The sequence below is a fragment of the Hyperoodon ampullatus genome, assembly GCF_949752795.1.
Source record: "Hyperoodon ampullatus genome assembly, chromosome: 15".
NCBI classification, from domain to species: Eukaryota; Metazoa; Chordata; class Mammalia; order Artiodactyla; family Ziphiidae; genus Hyperoodon; species Hyperoodon ampullatus.
The window spans coordinates 28,548,352-28,566,933 of record NC_136928.1 but is presented as its reverse complement, the minus strand read 5'-3'; the positions used below and the strand labels follow the sequence as shown (position 1 = coordinate 28,566,933).

Sequence of the window (18,582 nt, the reverse complement as noted above, 5' to 3'; positions counted from 1 at the left end):
GACTGCATTTATTTGTCTGTAGAAGATAGCCCTGGGCCAGCCTTTTCACTTTTCATACTTGAGGGAACCTGAAACAGAAGAGAGCCCATTGTAAATGGCTAACAGTTTAAAAACAAACAAAAAATTAATTAGTAATCAAAGATGTTTAAATTTAAAGATACCATTTTTTGCCCATTACAATTCTATCATTTTAATAGATCTCATTGTTGGCAAGGATATGAAGGACTTGGCATTCTTACATAGCTGGTAGTATTATAAATTGGCACCAAGTGGGACTTCCCTGGTGGCGCAGTGATTAAGAATCCGCCTGCCAATGCAGGGGACAACGGGTTCGAGCCCTGGTCCGGGAAGATCCCACATGCTGTGGAGCAACTAAGCCCGTGCGCCAAAACTACTGAGCCTGTGCTCTAGAGCCCGCAAGCCACAGCTACTGAGCCCGCGTGCCACAACTACTGAGGCTGCACTCTAGAGCCCGTGAGCCACAACAACTGAAGCCCGCATGCCTACAGCCCACGCTCCGCAACAAGAGAAGCCACCGCAACGAGAATCCTGTGCACCGCAGCGAAGAGTAGCCTCTGCTTGCTGCAACTAGAGAAAGCCTGCGTGCAGCAACAAAGACCCAGTACAGCCAAAAATAAATAAATAAGTAAATAAATTTATTTTTTTTTTAAATTGGCACCAAGTCACAGATTGTACCTACCTGTGACTCAGTTCTACTTCTGGGAACCTATCCTAAAAATAAAATGAAATACAAAAAAGAGCTAAACACATCAGGTTGAGAACAAAAAACTGAAAACAAATGTCCAACAATTAGAAAATTGTCCCATTTAATGAACCATTAAAACTTGTTATAAAGACTATATAATAACCTCTAAACACGCCAATGATAGAATAAGAAAACAACATACAATGTTATACACCTTATGATAATTTCTTAATTCATTTGTATAGGAAAAAATTTTGCCAGCATATTAGTAGATTTCCATCTGTGGCTTTTTTAAGATGGTACGATCACCCTGGGCTTCTCAATTTTCTGAAATCTCAACTTAAATCCATGAGTTAAAAAAATAAAGTCACTCAAATCATGGTCAGGCACTTCAGAAATTGAAACCCGGATGTATATTAATATGAAATACTACAATCAAATGCTTTAATTTAGCTTTAAAAAACATTTGTTTACTTCCTAGTCCACTCATTTACATTTCAATGGTGAGCTTTGTTAGAATGAAAGACCATTAAAAGGTTTAACACTATTTCCCCGCATCTCCCATGCCCAACCCTTTGTCCACGCACTGGATGTTGGGCCAGTTACTTAACTTCATTTAGTTTCCTGACATGTAAAATGGACATAATTGTTTGTACGTCACAGGACAGTTATGAAAATTAAATAGGTTATTACGTATAAACTGCCAGGAATAGTGCCTGGCACAAAACACGTATCAATATCTATTTTTTCTGATCTTGAACAAGTCTTTCCATAATACATGTCATCAAGCTTTCTTTTTTTGAGTTCAAATTTAGCTTTAGAAGATTTAAAAATTTTTAAACTTTTTACACAACCAGAATGTTCTAAACCTAGAAGACAATTCATGTATTGCTGTGGTTACCTAGAAGGTTAAAGGATAATTTCATCTTATCAGCCTATAGTCCAGTGTATTACAGATTGTTGTCTTAGTTTCTTTAAGTTAGCTGGGAAATTCCAGGATTGTAATATTTAAGTATCAGAATACAAAAATTTGAAGTTTATTGATGTTGTCTTATTCTCACAGTGCACTTAAAAACTTTGGCCTCATCTAAGTCAAGGAGTTGAAGGTCCAAGAAGAAGGGCGAATAGACACCCAGCCTGCAGTTCAGCAACTTTAATAAGGTGGGTGTACCCCTGCTGTTGGTTGTGTAGCTGGATAATCTGACATACTATCCAGTGTTCCCTTCCCTCCATCCGCTGAGTCAAGGCTGGGGGGTAGAGTGATGGGGAGGGAAGGGATGGATAGATACCGACCAGAAGTCCTCAGAGTTCATTTCCAAGCTTAACAACAGTCTGAAAAGCAAGACTCTCATTTGAAAGAGGCCAACTTTGTTGAAAGGGAGAGCTCTGGTGGGCAGAACTCAGATGGCTGCTCATGGGGTGCTCACAGTGGAGGGAGGAGGCAAGATATGACAGCGGAAAGCCTACCACAACCGAGATGGAGATGAGATTGAAACAGCGGGAAGTGGTTACTCAGGGAGGGTGGACCAGTGTGTAGAAGCTGCCTGACCCCTGGGAAGGGTCCTGTACCGTGTCATCCTGGCCTTGACCAGGGGATGGGGGAGAGTTCCAAAGGTAACAGAACCCAAGAAAGGCAAAGTAGAATCTGAGGAAAGCAAGAATCAGTACCCACTTCTCGGGATATAGTCTCTCAGAGGAGTTGGTGAGCACTGGCTGAGGGACATCTTTAGGGACATGGGCCTGAGGACAGCCGTATAGCTCATCTGGGGCGGGAAGGCTAGGGATACGAGAAGAGGCCTGGGTTCTGAATGGTGTGGCTTAGACAAGAGAAGCCACAGGGGGGCCATGGACACCCACAGCAGATGTCAGCTCAAGCGCACCCAAGGTCGGGGGCCAGAGAACTAGCTGGGCCAGAGGTGGGGCAACACACGAGGCTCCCACCATAGCCTCCGGAGTGTACACACTCCTCACGGTACCAGAGGAGGGGCGGAGGGAGATCACTTAGGAGGCAAAGGAGCCCCCACAGGGAACATTCTGAACGCTGAACTGACTCGGCTTTACTCAAAGAAGATAGGCCTTAACGGGGCAAGGTAAAGAGTTCTCCCACCATCTGCATCATAATGGGTTCTCAAGAACAAGTGGAGAACAGTGTAGAAAGTAAAGTGGCATTTCTTCCCATCTAAACTGTGCTCTCATTGTTAATACTGCTTCAGTGTGTGAAAGTCCAGCCAGGACCCAGAGATCAGAATCCAGCCTTGTGGCCACAGCCTCATTGCCTCCTGTCTGGAGGGAAAGCCATACAGATGATCTTACAGCAAATGAAGCTCATTCTGAGCAGGGCTTTGGCCACAAAGCCCCATGAGGTCTGTCTCCTCTCCTGGGGACCTGGCCCAAATAGCATGATGCAGGGGGCTTTGACCCTCGGTGCCTCTCACCTCAGAGCAACCCCAGTGAGGCAGGTGCCCCAGGCCTGTCTTCTACACCAGAGGTACTGGAAGGACAACTCCTAGAGGGAAAAATCTTACAAAAAGGAAGAGAGTGATCCAAAGAGGACCAGAAGAGTTCTGAAAAATAATTGAGTTGTATTTCTAATCCCTTTACCCTCCCACTAAAAGATCTACCTTTAATACTGTGTCTTTGGCGTACATTTTATCCCTGACCTGCTCTGGATAGCCCTGGAATTAGAACAGGGGAGAAGGTGGCGGGTGGGAGGATACACTGACCTCCCTCAGAGGCAGGCTTATGTGGCCCGAGCATTTGGTGGTTTTCTGCTGACCCAAAGGAGCTGTCTGTCTCCAGGGAGGTCCCACAGCACATCAGAGAAGTCCTGCCTCTAAGGACCCTCTCAGAGAAGGGTCTTTGAGAGATCCTTCCATCCAATTCTTGCCATTCTCTTCCTTGTTCATATGGGACCAATGAGATGGATCTTTCATAAAACTCATATAAATAATCCCTCAAAAAGTCCACAAGAATAGATGAGAACTAACTCCAATTTATTTAATCACCAGAACCATTATGTGTCAGACAAATGGAAATTACTGGCTTTCTCAAATGATGCTCAGCTCACTGACAGACCCAGGAGCACAGACCACATAGAGATCTCCTCAAACACACCAAGCTTCATGTCACACACACTCACATGCATACACACACACAAAACCCACTTTCATGATTGATTCAATCTTCTGTCCCTATAGAAAAATCTGAGTTACGACAAAAGAAATCTCCCTCTCTTATTTTCACAAAGAAATAAGGATTTGTCTTCCCTGTAACATTTTCTTCTTACTTGATCAGATTGGGCCTTAAGAGTCTTCCTTGGGAGCTGATTGGATCTCTTCCTAAGTAGCTGTAGCCAGAGGAACACTCCACCAGAGGTGGCATTACTCCAAAGTTAGATGGATCCTGTCCTGCATGCACCACATCTCACCTTACCAAAGTTCCAGACAGAATGACCTGCATTCATATAATCAGAGCACCAACCCCTAAACCCCCGAAGTTTAGAAAACAATAACATCCCAGAGTCGAATGCAACCACTCATGCAGCCTTCCCTCTGTGCCCAGTGCCCTTGGTCCAGTACTGCAAAATTAAATGCCTACACTGGAGATGCAGTAAGAGGGGGTGGGGACTGATAAACCAAAGAGCACCTACCCCATCAAAAGGGAAGTTCAATTTTTTAAAACACTTGCTGGCTAAACTCATCAGAATATGCCCACTAGGCCACAAGTAAATACTGGGGCAGATAAAAGTGCTTCCCGAGGAAAAGCCTAGACCTACCCCCGGCCCCGTCACACACACACACACACACACACACACACACTCTACTATAGTGGAATTTTTGCTATCACACATAGCCACTACCTGGAGGAAATGTGAGATAGAAGACAGAACATAGATGCTTCAGGGCTTTCTCAGGATGCTAATAAATTCATCCCAACTAGCCAGACCACCTCATTTCAGAGCTTAAATTACTATTAGAAGAAATGTCCCCAATGGTTAATTTCACACACAGATGACCACACCTGAAGAGGAGGGATCGAGGAAATCTACCACCCACCAGTCTTCCTTCTCTCAGAAACTTTTTCCAAGGAATGCTCCTATGACAGGCCAAAATTTAGAAGTGTATAATGGCGGCACGTCCAGGTCCCATAATAGGCACTTACGTTCATGCATATAACCCTTTCCAGAGCTTCTCTGACCCCAGCACAATTGGCATCTCACTTCAACACTGAGGGTGGTCTTTGTCCAGGGACACAGTCTCTATAGGATTACAGGCAACTCTGAGCAAAATTCAGAGCCTTGCATGTTGTGAAATGCCCAAGCCATAGCCACAGGTGACAAATAGAAGGAATAAACAATGGTGGGTTAGTGAACATCATGCCACCCAGTAATGTCTAATCCCAAAAGAACAAAATCCGACACCTTGAAAGTCCAATTTTAAACAAGCCTCCCTGGACCTTGACATTAATCCCTATCCCTACCGAGGCCAGATGCGTGGGTGGCCCACGTCCTCTCCATCCACGCACACACTTACTTGCTGATTCAGTCCCCAAGTGAAGCTGCTCTGGCCCGAGCAGTTCATCTCCCCTCCTGCCATCAGCAGATTCTTATGTGCTTCACTGGGGATTTTGCCTCTCAGGAATGTTGTTGATCTTGCACAGCCTTTTCTGACCACACCTCCAAGTCCCTCCAAATGCCCATCTCTACCACCACCAGATTCCACTTCTCAGAGATCCTCTCCAAGAGCAGGAAGAAGGGTGCCATTCCTGCAAACTGAAGCTGGAGGGGACCTGCCTCCCAAATCCTGAGCCCCTCTGTATATGAGCATTTCAGTCCAGTGAGCCACATCGGCTGCCCCCAGGTCTCCAGTTAGGGTATCTGGGCAGATCCTGAAACCCTATGCAGTTGCCCTTCAAATAAATGGGAATAAGCCCTTATGATGATTGTTTGGCAAATCGAGACCAGTCTGAGCTTTGTTTCCTTGGCCCCTTTACCTTGATCCATCCTAGAGAGGGTTATCATGGAGGGGCAGCCTGTCATGGGTGCTGTTATGGGCTGAACTGTGGTCCCCAAAATGCATATGTAAGTCTTAACCCCCAGTACCTGTGACTGTATTTGGAGTTAGGACCCTTAAAGAGGTGATTAAGTTAAAATGAGGCCATTAGGGTGGGCCCTAATCCAGTCTGACTGGTGTCCTTATAAGAGGAGGAAATTTGGACCCATAGAGGAGAGACACCAGGGCAAGCACACACCCAGGAAAGGCCATCTGCAAGCCAAGGAGAGAGGCCTCAGAAGAAACCAAACTTGCCAACACCCTGATGTTAGACTTCCAGCCTCCAGAACTGTGAGAAATAAATTTCTGCTGTTTAAGCCACTCAGTCTGTGTACTTTGTTACGGCAGCTCTAACAAACCAACTACAGGTATTAAAGCCCAAGAAGGGTAAGGAGAACAGCCATGCAGGGAGGAGATGGTATGGAGATGGGAGGTGAGTTACCCACTGGATGTTCTTGATGAAAGTGACTCCAAGGCTGGAAAAGTACAAGATGCTTGAGCTTGGACCATCTTCTGTCAGAAAGGAAGTGATCAAAGAATGATGGTGACATTCGAGTGGAAAGGCAGCCCACTTACAAGGGCTGTCACTGGCCACAATGAGGACAGTGTGAGTAACAAAATAAGTCATGGTATTATACGATGATGTAATAATCCACTGAATGGAAAACCACATGTCTATAGTATTAAAAAATGAATATAGAAACAACCAAAATGTTCTACAATAATAATTAAACTGTGGCACATCCATCCCATGAACTAATACTCACCAATAAAAAGGCAGAACAGACTACTGATACAATAACTTGGATGATTTAAAGCACATTGTAATAAACAAACAAACAAACAAATAAATAAAGCACATTGTGCTGAGTTTAAAAAGGCCAGTCTCTAAAGGTTATGCACTGTATGATTCCACTTATACAAAATTCTCAAAATTATAAATCAGAGCGATAGAGACCAGATTAGTGGTTGCAGGGGTTAGGGAGAGTGGAGGAGCAGGGGCAGTGGGTGGGTGTGACTATAAAGGGTAGCATGTGGGACAGCTTTATGGTGATGGTTCCACAAAACTACACATGCAGTAAAATGACATGGAGGGCTTCCCTGGTGGCACAGTGGTTGGGAGTCCGCCTGCCGATGCAGGGGACACAGGTTCGTGCCCCGGTCCGGGAGGATGCCACAGGCCACGGAGCGGCTAGGCCCGTGAGCCATGGCTGCTGAGCCCTCGCGTCCGGAGCCTGTGCTCTGCAACGGGAGAGGCCACAACAGTGAGAGGCCTGCGTACCGCAAAAAAAAAAAAAAAAAAAAAAAAAAAAAAAAAATGACATGGAACTATACACACATAGAACCAATATCGACTTTCTGGTTTTGATATTGTACTATAGTTACATAAGATGCAGCCATGGGGGGAAACTGAGTTAAAGGCAATATGGGACTTCTCTGTCACAAAATAAAAGGTTTAACGTTTGATTGGGCTTCCCTGGTGGTCCAGTGGCTAAAACTCTGCACTCTCAATGCAGGGGACCTGGGTTCAATCCCTGTTCAGGGAACTAGATCCCATATGGCACAACTAAAAGATCCCCCATGCCGCAACTAAGAACAGGCCCAGCCAAATAAATAAATAAATAAATATTAAAAAAATAAAACAATAGATATCACTTTAAGAGAAAAAATAGAATGTTTGATGAATAATGAGATATCTAGATAATTTCAAAGCACCTTCGCACAAAATACAGATTAATTACAAAAGAAAAGGACTAACTTTAAAGTGGAAAGGCCTGGAAGTCACTACGTTAAGCACATGATCAAAGTGAATATCCTTAGTAATGGGACAAATCAAAATCTGCCCCCCTTTGATAGGGTGCAATGAGTAGAAAACCGCATCACTTCCATATTGCTGCCAAAGATGCATATCTGAATCTAAGCAGGAGGAAATAGACAAGCCTGAATCAAGAAACATTCTACAAAACAACTGGCCTGTAATCTTCAGATGTGTCCAGGTCATAAAAATTACCTAAAGACCAAGGAATTTTTCCAGGTAAAAGGAGGCAAAAGGGAAGGGACAACTAAATGCAACGCATGATTCTTAGCTGGGTCCTTTTGCTAGAAAGGACATTTCAAGACTGTTGGTGATACTTGAATGGGGCCTGAGGATTACATGACTGTAATGCCACATAATCTCCTGATTTAATGGCTGCTCTGTGGTCATACAGGTGAACGTCCCCATTTCCCATTTGAAGGAAATGCACACTGAAGTCATTAGGGGTGATGGCCATCAGGTTGGCAAATTACTCTCAAATGGGTCAGGGAAAAAGTTCTTTGTACTATACCTGCAACTTTTCTTAAGTTGATTTTTTTCAGAATAAATGTTTTTAATTTTTTTTTTTTTTTTTTTTTTTTTTTTTTTTTTTTTTTTTTTTGCTGTATGTGGGCCTCGCGCTGTTGTGGCCTCTCCCGTTGTGGAGCGCAGACTCAACGGCCATGGCTCCCGGCCGCTCCGCGGCATGTGGGATCTTCCCGGACCGGGGCACGAACCCGTGTCCCCTGCATCGGCAGGCAGGCTCTCAACCACTGCGCCACCAGGGAAGCCCGTTTTTAATTTTTTAAATGAATGATCTGAATGTCAAAGAATGAGAAACCCCTGACAAAACTGATGAAATCCTAAAATCCTTCTGCAAAAACTGGCACTCTTTACATTCAGGCCTTGGAAGTCACACTTGACAGAAGTTATACACATACATAAAAAATCTTAAATACGTGACTCTCTGTTCATTCTAAGAATTAGCACACTCTTCCAATTAACACCTTAGACGTGGTTAGCTAAAAGACTAAAAATTGAGCGTTGTGTTCCCTTTTTAAAAAATTTTCAGACAGAACTTTCCTGTTTCCTACTAGAAAATGATAGTCCCCACTTTAAATCAATTTACCATAAGTTGGTAAATTCAATGATCAATTATCCTTGGGAAAGCAGGACTTCCACTGTACATCCTTGATGCTGGCACAGGCCTGCTCTGTACCAGGCCCAAGGGGACTGGCTGGAAGGACTTCACTGTGAGAGTGACATGGTGATGCCTACCTGATAGGGACCAGTGAGGATTAAATGCAAGCAAGATTCTTGCCTTAATATCTAACACACTAAAACCACGTTTGGGGAAGCATTACCATTACTAACTTAGACAGTCAGGTTCAAGGTTCAGTTCACTCTTTTCCTTTTCAGTTTCACTCTTTGTTCTCAGTCATTCCCTGTCAGCTCATGTAATAGCAATAGGAATTCTGTATCCTAAGAGCTGACTGGAGAGGGAAGTTTTAAATCTCAAGTGACCAGAACTGGAAAATCTAGACTGAGCAAGTGCACAAGTGGGATCCTTAGAAAACAGTAATCAAATCAGAAACGAGACCAGCCAGTCAGCAGAGAGCCTGTAAGACTTCAAACCACAGTGGAGCATTGGTAAGAGCCAAGTGAGAAAACCCAGACCACTTGTTGCAAACAGAATGACAATGCCTGGGGCCCATTATTGATTGCTCACCAATCAATACTGATTGCTTCAGAAAGAGAAAAACAAGAACCGTATGCTAACACATATACATGGGATCTAAAAAAAAAAAAAAAAAAAAAAAAAAAGGTCATGAAGAACCTAGGGGCAGGACGGGAATAAAGACGCAGACCTGCTAGAGAATGGACTTGAGGACACGGGGAGGGGGAAGGGTAAGCTGGGATGAAGTGAGAGAGTGGCATGGACATATATACACTACCAAATGTAAAACAGATAGCTAGTGGGAAGCAGCCGCATAGCACAGGGAGATCAGCTCGGTGCTTTGTGACCACCTGGAGGGGGTGGGGAGGGAGGGTGGGAGGGAGGGAGACACAAGAGGGAAGAGGGATATATGTAGAGCTGGTTCACTTTGCTATAAAGCAGAAAGACACAATTGTAAAGCAATTATACTCCAATAAAGATGTTTAAAAAAAATACTGATTGCTCATGGTGTGGCAAGCAGACTTAATAAAGTCCAAGTGAACACTGACATGCCAGGTACTATGCTAGACACTCTGCTGACATGATGTCATTTGAACCTCACAGTTACCTTATGTAGGTACAATTATCATTCCCATTCTACAGATGGGGAAGCTGACGGTTGGAAAATTTCAGTAGCTCACTCAAGGTCACACAGCAAACAAGTGGTAAAACCAGGGTTTGATTGTCAGCATTCTGTCTCCAGAGCCTGCACTCAACTGCTCTTCTAAACCGCCTCCCACCACCACCCATCAGTTGTTACTCCACGGCCCCCACTGTTCCTTATACCACGCTAAGCAACTTGCTTAGTTACAGACTCCTGCAAGCCTTTCTTGTTTCAGTAGCAATCGTGTTGTAGGATGGAACTAGGGGTCTTGTTTGTGTAACACTGAGACACAGCAAGAGCAAAACGTCCACTTTCTAGACTTGGAGAAGCAGGCTGCTCCATCCAATGGCTTCCTTAGTTTGGCAAGGTAATAAGTGATAATGTTACAATAAACTCCTTTGTTATTACTTAGAAAACTCTGTCTTCCAACAAGGCCAACTTAAAAACAAATGTGCGTGTGTGAGTGCGCATGTGTGTGAGTGAGCGTGTGTGTACATGGGATCACCATGCAGCTTTATGGAGGGCAAGCTACTTATTTCTTTTTCTGGAGACCTCAGAATCCGGAAAACCTTTTGATGTATTAATTAGGGTCGTAAAAAATTAAGCTTAGGTCCCCATTGGGTGATTCTGGAGGAGTTGCCTTCCCCTTGAGCAGCTTTCCGATTAACTTGGGAACATAATAACAGATCTGTCAAACTAGCAAACTCACCTCCCCACCTAGGTGCTTTCATACAATGATCTTGTTTCAATCATGTTTTAACATGGAAAATGCCTCATGCCCAAGGGATGCATTATGAGTTTTTGGACATCAACGTGACTATATAAAAAGAAACACTTCACCAGACTCCTGGCTGGAGAGATAACTCCCATTGTAGACATCGCCCCCTGGTGACAAGTGTGTGCCGACTCACCATTGCCGCCATCTGTCCAGGACCCTTCCTCCTCATTCTTCAAGCCCACAGCACAACCGGCATGTGGTATATTTCTCGATAGCTCTCTAGCCAAGGACATATGTGGTTCAGAAGTATTGTTGCTATAGTTCTGATGATCTGGGTCTTGTTTCTAGAAACCATATTTAGTTGTCAAACAGTATGACAGATTTTAAAGATTTAAATCAACATATTTCAAAGTTCTAATGTACAAAATTTTATTTAAGTAATGAGGGCAATGCTTATTATGGAAAGAAAATCATTGCTCAACAGACTGTATTTTGTTCTACTATAACCTTAAAATGTTGTGTGATTGGCAACTGCATTAAAAAGATTATAGCATGGGACAGATTCTATATTTTATAATGAATGCAGCACAAAACAAAGCACTTCTGTTAGACAATTCACATGCAAGGAAAAACTAAGGCAGCCACCTGCACCTGTCCAGGTATTACGACCATGCCACAACCCAGCCATCTAGTTTGGCCAATAGAACAATCCAGTCCCACCACTGCAAAATGTATCCTCCCAGTAGTCACGTAAGTAGGACCAGCAGACAAGAGGAAGAAACTAAAAAGTACCATTATACACTTGGCTATTTCTGCCCTAAGTTCCTAGAATGAATACGTCTCTCTTCTCTCTACTATCTTTCCTCTTTTGTCCCTAAACAGGATCACATAGCAAATTAGAAAAGGCCTTCATTGATCTAACAACTGTTCTTCTTCCATCCTTTTGATTCTTCCTTCCAGGTCAGACTTCCAAGTTGAATGAACATGAAGTCTGCCACTTCCCTCTGCTTGGATTTCAGATATTTACCAACCACATACCCTCAACGCACAGCAAGGTGACTTCCAGCCCACTCCTGGCCCACACCTCACGTGCTGCTTCTGGTTGTCTTCCTGGCCCCCCTGCAGTTTCTCAAATGACTTCCCATGCTCAGATTCCCAAGATGTTCCCTCCCTGGTTGTAGGACCCCATCTTGCTTCTCCACCTGCCCCTCTCTGATGGCTCCTCCTTTAGTACTCATTTCCAAGGCCTTTTCTCTCTTAGTTTACCTCCTCTGACGACTAACCCATTTTCAAGCCTTCTACATTTGCCTCTCCATAGAATGAGTCTATGAAACCAGCCCACACCTTCCACTGCCTAATGGACACCCCTGAGCTATGTGCCCCAATAATGGTGGTGACATTATGGTGCCTCACAGTTCACAAAGCAGGTTCACTTGTGTCGTCCCACTGGATGGTCACAAAGCCCCATGAAATCAGCATCGCCAGGAAATCAATGAGCTCTCCGGCAGGGCTGCCCCTCAGGGAGGGCCTCTCCCAAGGGACATCCCTCTTCCTTTCTGCGTCCTGCCTGATGTGCATCCTGCTGAAGGAAAGCACTGCCATAGAGAGGGTTTAAGGAAACTCCTCTCATGCCCCTGCTGTCAAAGCCCCATTAAAGGCTAAGCAGTTCGGAGCTAGATGCCCTGGACAGCAACAGGAGGTAAGGATACAGATGGTCAGGAACTTGGCTCCAGAGCTTACACAGACCTGGATTCAGACTCCAGTTCTTAGCTGTGTGGACTTTACCTGTATTTTGGCTTCTTCTTCAGTAAAACCAGGATCATAAATAGGTCAAAGGACTGTATAAACTAACTAGAACGGACACATAAATTGCCTGGCACCTAGAAAGGGCTCAATAAATGGTGGGTATCATTGTTCTAACTTCTTAAACCTTTACCTCAGAGTCTTTGGCTCCTTCCAAAACATCACTGAGAACTTGTATGTATTCAGTTGCACCTTTGAGGATATCAACTTTGCTAGGCTTCCTGCTTTGGGGAAGAAATGGCACCAGCGTCTTCAGTTTGGCAAAACCACGGTTGAGATTTTTTATCTGGAAAGCAAAAAGGCACAGTGACACACAGGAAGCTAACTTGTAAGGCATCTCCCCAAACCACGGAAGGCGGTTGTGAGGGCTCGTTTCCACAGCTCTCTTGTCTGGGTGGGGAATCTAGGCAGGCACGTGCCGAAGAGCCACTGCTCCACTGGCAGTACACTTCCTGGCAAGGGGAGAGGGAGTGGCATGAACCTGGCAGCAGGGATGGATGGGCTGGGAGGCGTGTCTAGGTCCACACTGACCTCCTTCTCTTCCTCTGAGAGCATCCCCACTGCAAGGTAGAGGCGGGCTGGGTAGTGGTTAAAAGCTCTGAGTCAGTACATCAAGATTTAAAACCCAACTCTACCATTTAGCTTTACAAAACTGTGTAGGATACCTCATATCGCCAAGCCTTGGTCTGTTTACCTGCAAAGTGGAAAATACTCCCCTTGTCGTGGTGTAGCTTTTTTTGTGGTGATTAAGTGACATAATTACACACCAAACACTTCCTCCTGGCACACAGAAAGTCTTCAATAAGTTGTACTAACGATAATGAATAAACTATACAAACACTCGTCTATTCAAGTACTGTGCCAGCAACTCTTCAACCTCTTTCCCAGCGGAGTTGATGATATAGAGTCCAGAGAGTCTGCACATTGGCAAGACTTGAAAAGTAGAATGAAGAGCCTTTTTTCCTTCATCTCCAGCATCTAATTCCTTGGCTCTGAAGGCCTAGAATTCTGATGATCACCCCCCCCCGGAGGACACAGACCCTCAAAAAACCGAAGAACCGGCTCCCACTACACCATGAAGCCAATATACTCACTCACTTATATTGAGAGCTCCCTCCTACCCCACATCAAAGTGGGCAAAGGACATAGTCAGCCCATTCACAGCAGAATACAGTGAATGTATTTCATAAGTTTATTGGTCATAAGTTTCAATAAACTTATGAAAATATTAAACTTTAATAATCAAATAACTACAAATTAAAACAGAAATTAGATACCATTTTTCATGTACCAAGCTGGTAACATTTTTGTTTTGATTATCATACCCAGCATTGGTGATAGAAAAAGGGAACAGTCCTATAGCCTGCAAAAGGGGATAAAAATTAATAAACTTTTCTAGAAAGCAATTGGGCAACTTGTATCAAAAGTCACAAGATTGTTTATATCCCAGTAATTCCACTTCTACTGTTTTGCTCTAAAGCAATTATCAGACATGGGCATAGATCTACGTACCAGTAAAAAGCTGCAAAAAAGCATATATGCCCAACACTAGGAGACTGAATAAGTAACGGTCCATTTATATGTTGGACTATGCAGTCAAAAGCTGCTCTGCTTAGAATATGAGGAAATGCTTTTGATAACGTTAAGTGAAAAAAATACAAAGATATGTACTAAATCATCGCAATTTTGTAAGATTATGAATACGCACAAATATAAGTAGAAAAAAGACTAGGAGGATATACACAAGAATGATAGTTCATGGTAGTTATATTTGCATTGTGAGTGTTTCTGTTCCCTATTTAGTCATTTCTCTGTCTTCCAGGTGTACTAATTTCATCATTATAAAGAAGACTAGGGTCATTAGTTTTAAAATAGTGGGTAACACCAGGACCCATTCTCTGCAGAAAGCAATTCCTTCCTGGTGGGGAAAGCCCAACTTAAAATGCAAAATATTGGATCAGAATCTCGTTTGAGAGCCACATCAACACATCAGATCACAGGGTTATCATAAAGGGCTCCCAACTTTCCCTTAAGTCTTCTACACCTGCTTGGTCCTTTCTCCTCACACCCGTACCCAAACAAAGCTCCGAGTTGATTGACTGGGGCTACGTTTCTAAAGGGCCCAGGAGTGTGCAGGAACAGCCCCCAGCAGAACTTCCTCCTCAAGTCCCAGGCCGGAATGTGCGCGCACCCTCTTCCAGCGCTCGCCCTTCCCTCCCTCGGTAGCCTCTGCAGCAGCCCAACCCAAAGACTGCAAAGGGCGGAAAGGAGACGGAATCTCACAAGTTTGGGGCCTGAGTTTAGTTAGAAATACTAAAAGCTACCAGTAGATGGCGCTCCGACTCCGCCCGAGGGACCATCCCCGCGGGTGATTAACCGCGTACCCGCCAGAGTGGGAAAGACCCACTTTTCCCCCAGAGGGTTGAGTGGGAGTCTGGGTGCACACCCAGGCTTTGTTTAAATTCTTTGTTTAAAGTAAGGAAAAGGATAACTTCCATTAGGCTCCCTGTGCCTCGCCCTATTTGTGCTTGGAGGCAGAGCGCTGGCAAACGAGGATCCCAAGCACCCACCCAGCTCAGGAGGTAGCGAGACGTAAGCGCACTGCCGCCTCTGAGGGTTCAAAGCGCCTGCCAGGGGGAGACGTTTCTGAAGTGGTCAGGGGCCCCCGCTTCCTGCACCGGTCCAGGTGGGTCGCAGGTGAGGCGCCATCCCCGCGCGGGTGGAGGCGAACACGAGCGGCCCTCGGGGGGCCGAAGTCGCCCCGGGCCCCCGGGCGGGGAGTGGGCGCCCCGGGCCCCCGAAGGTGTCCGAAATGGGTGGCGGGTCTGGGGGGAGCCGGGAAGAAGGCGGCCGGGTCCCGGGGCAGGGACCTCGCGGGGCCGGCGCTCACCCGCTCGCGCTCCTTAGCGTTGGCCACGCGCCGCCGCTCCAGCACCAACTGCAGGTCCTCCGTGGACGAGTAGCCGCCCGACGGCAGCCGCTTGAGGCGGCAGACGGCGGCCAACTGGGGCAACGGCCCGAACTGCTCCCGCAGCACGTCGTCCAGCACCTCGGCGGGTGGGGCCCTCAGGAGCGCTGGCGTGGCGTCCATGGCGGCGCGCGAGGGCGGGAGGCTGGGCCTTCCCTCGCGGGCACCTGGGGCCACGCGGGGTCGGGATCGGCGGCGGCCCAGCCACCTGCCCCCATCCCCCTGCGCGCCTGCGTACCTGCCCCGCCCGCTCTGGGGAAACCGCTCCGGGACGCTCGGTTCAACAAGCCCCACAGGTGATTTCCGTGAAGCCTGGATTACAGCGCTGGCTCGCAAATCGGCTGCACACTGGAGTCACCTGGGGAGTTTTAAAAAATCCACCTGCTCGGGTACCAGTCCCCCACATTCTGACTCAACCAATCTGAGTTGGGACCTGAGCGTCTGGACATGTGTACACACGTGTAGGCAAATATACATACGAACGTATACGTTTACCAGAAAAAAATTGATGGATACATACAAAACGTTTTTCAATTTCATTTTGAAATAAAAGTTGCAAGAGCAGAAACAAAAAGGTCCTATGTCCCCTTCACCTAGATTTCCCACTTAACTTTTTTCGCATGTGCTCCACCACTACCTTTCTCTCTATGTGTATTCCTGTTTTCGTTTTTCTTTTTCTAAAGCGTTTCCTTAGTCTTGTCCTGTCTTCATGGCTTTGACAGTTTCACAGAGTAGAAGCCTTTCAGTGTGGAGGATGTCCCTCAACCTGGGTCTGTCCAGTGTTTCCTCATGTCCTCTTGGCAGGGGACGCGGGTTCGTGCCCCGGTCTGGGAAGATCCCACATGCCGTGGAGCGGCTGGGCCCGTGAGCCATGGCCGCTGAGCCTGTGCGTCCGGAGCCTGTGCTCCGCAACGGGAGAGGCCACAGCAGTGAGAGGCCCGCGTACCGCAAAAAAAAAAAAAAAAGTTTATTTCTCTCGCCTCTAACAGTGTGAAACATGGAGGTCAGTAGTGCATCTCTGCCCCTCATGGTCACTCAAGGACTTAGATTCCTTCCAAATCATTGCTCCTTCATCATCGATCCTGGGTGTCATTTCCCAAAATGGAGCTCTCCCGTTTGAGGCTTCTGCCGTGGCTGGTGTCCGGCAGGGATCACCTTCACAGCAGCAAAGTCCTCAGGCCACTTGCACCAGTCAAGGTCCAGAAAACTCTTCTAGGGTCAGAAACTCTTCTGGGTATTCCAAGCAGATGCCAAGGGGTTTAATTCAGGGATTTATAAAGGTGCTTACACAATCAGTGGGAGGGCGGGAGAAGCAGGAGGGGCTCTGAGTCCAAGGACACAACACCAAAGCAGCAGCCAGGCAGCAGGGAGCCCCTGCCCCTGCAGCTACCACTCCAGCCTCCGAAGCTGGGGGAGGAGCCCGGGAGACTGCTGCAGAGAAACCCCAATTTCCCACGCCCTGGCATGTCTCCAGGAAACAGGTGGTAGGACAGGGAGGGGCGCTCTGCCTCACTTCCACGCTGGTCATCTCACACGCATGTTTCTAACTAAATCATATTATTTTAATAAATTTATTTATTTATTTTTGGCTGCGCTGGGTCTTCGTTGCTGCGCATGGGCTTTTCTCTGGTTGCAGCAAGCAGGGGCTACTCTTTGTTGTGGTGCGCGGGCTTCTCATTGCGGTGGCTTCTCTTGTTGCGGAGCACAGGCTCTAGGCCCGCAGCCTTCAGTAGTTGTGGCACACGGGCTCAGTATTGGGCTCGCTGACTCTAGAGCGCAGGCTCAGTAATTGTGGCGCACGGGCTTAGTTGCTCCGCGGCATGTGGGATCTCCCCGGACCAGGGCTCAAACCTGTGTCCCCTGCAAGCAGGCAGATGCTTAACCACTGAGCCACCAGGGAAGCCCTAACTAAATCATCTTAACTGGCATCCAGAGCCATGGGTACAGGGGGTTCTGGGAAAAGGAGCTTTGGCCTTCCTACCTCTGCCATGCAGAAAGGCACCCTGGAGAAGGGAGTGAGGACAGGGAGATGGTCCACATTATCTTCCACCCCGAGACAGAGAAATTGCCCCAGCAGGTTCACCTCATCGGTCTTTGCCTATTCATTACCCTGGGACCCAGCTGAGAAGAACACCCCCTCCTGCTGATGGGAACACCCGTCCTGGGTGCTTGGAAGCCTCTACCACACCAGCCAGATCGTGGCTCAGACACAGTTCCCTTAATCTCCTTAGCTCAGTCAAGACATGAGAGAGCGGTGAAAACCAGCTTCAGTAAGAGAAGGCAAAGAATGACATTTTAAAAGAATCAACAACTATAAAGGGACATGTTAGCATTGCCCAGAATGCCTATCCAAATCAATTTGGCAATTTCATATTAGTACTCATTTTCCCATAAATGTGTATTATTATTATTACATATTATTTATTACATACTATATATTATTCTATCTCACCATATTCTTGGGACTTAGACTTTACTCCGATGTACAAGTGGGAAAATTAATGCCAGAGAAGTTGAGTACCTAGCCAACCAAGGTCATGCTGCTGGTCAGTGGCAGAGCTGAGCCTAGAGCTCAGGTTTGCCATCTCCGTGGCAGTCCTATTTCCTCAAGGTCTGAGTGGCCCCCATCCCAAGGGCTCTGGGCCCAGCCCTGTGCCTCCGGTTAGCCTGGTGCCCCAGCACCCGGGCCCTGCTCCTCTCCCAAGGTCCTGCTCACTGTATCCCACACCTCACCTCCCTTGAGCTCCCCCTCCACCCCCTGGACATGAGCTGGGGTTAACTTCTTGGCCACATCTTCAGCAGAGGTAACAGTGGGTCAGAAGTGCTTTTCCACCAACAGCAGAGAAGAGGAACAGACCCACAGGCTGTGTCCCCAGGAAGCTGCTTTAAGGTCATTTCCCCACAGGGACCCTCAACTCGTGCCCTTCTCATTTGTGCTGCTGGGCTAAGGCCACAGCCATAGCCTGGAGCTCTGACAAGATGCCAAAGGTGCCTGGCAGCCTCGCAAAGGGGTGGATGGAAGCTTAGGGCCTGTGGGGTCACACAGAAGAGCTGAGACTTAAGCAGGGCCCAGGGGTTCATCGTGGGTCAGAGGGGAAGAGCTTCTGCAGCACAGGGGTTCCTAGGACTTTTGAGTGAGTCATCCAAACTCTAGACCTCACCTTGCCGTCTATAAAGCAGAGATTATAATAGGAGCTTCCTCCAAGTTGTAGAGAGGAGT

General features: G+C 46.6%; 1 protein-coding gene across 1 annotated transcript; it reads right to left on the bottom strand.

Annotated features, from left to right (window-relative positions):
- Positions 1-696: 696 nt before the first annotated feature.
- FIGLA (folliculogenesis specific bHLH transcription factor) lies at positions 697-15,485 on the bottom strand (the record flags this gene model as incomplete). The annotated part of the gene is made up of 4 exons (XM_079720929.1): positions 697-732; positions 10,714-10,935; positions 12,528-12,680; positions 15,285-15,485. The coding sequence occupies 4 exons, from the start codon at positions 15,483-15,485 to the stop codon at positions 697-699; spliced, it is 612 nt and encodes a 203-aa protein (XP_079577055.1).
- Between the last annotated feature and the right edge of the window lie 3,097 nt (positions 15,486-18,582).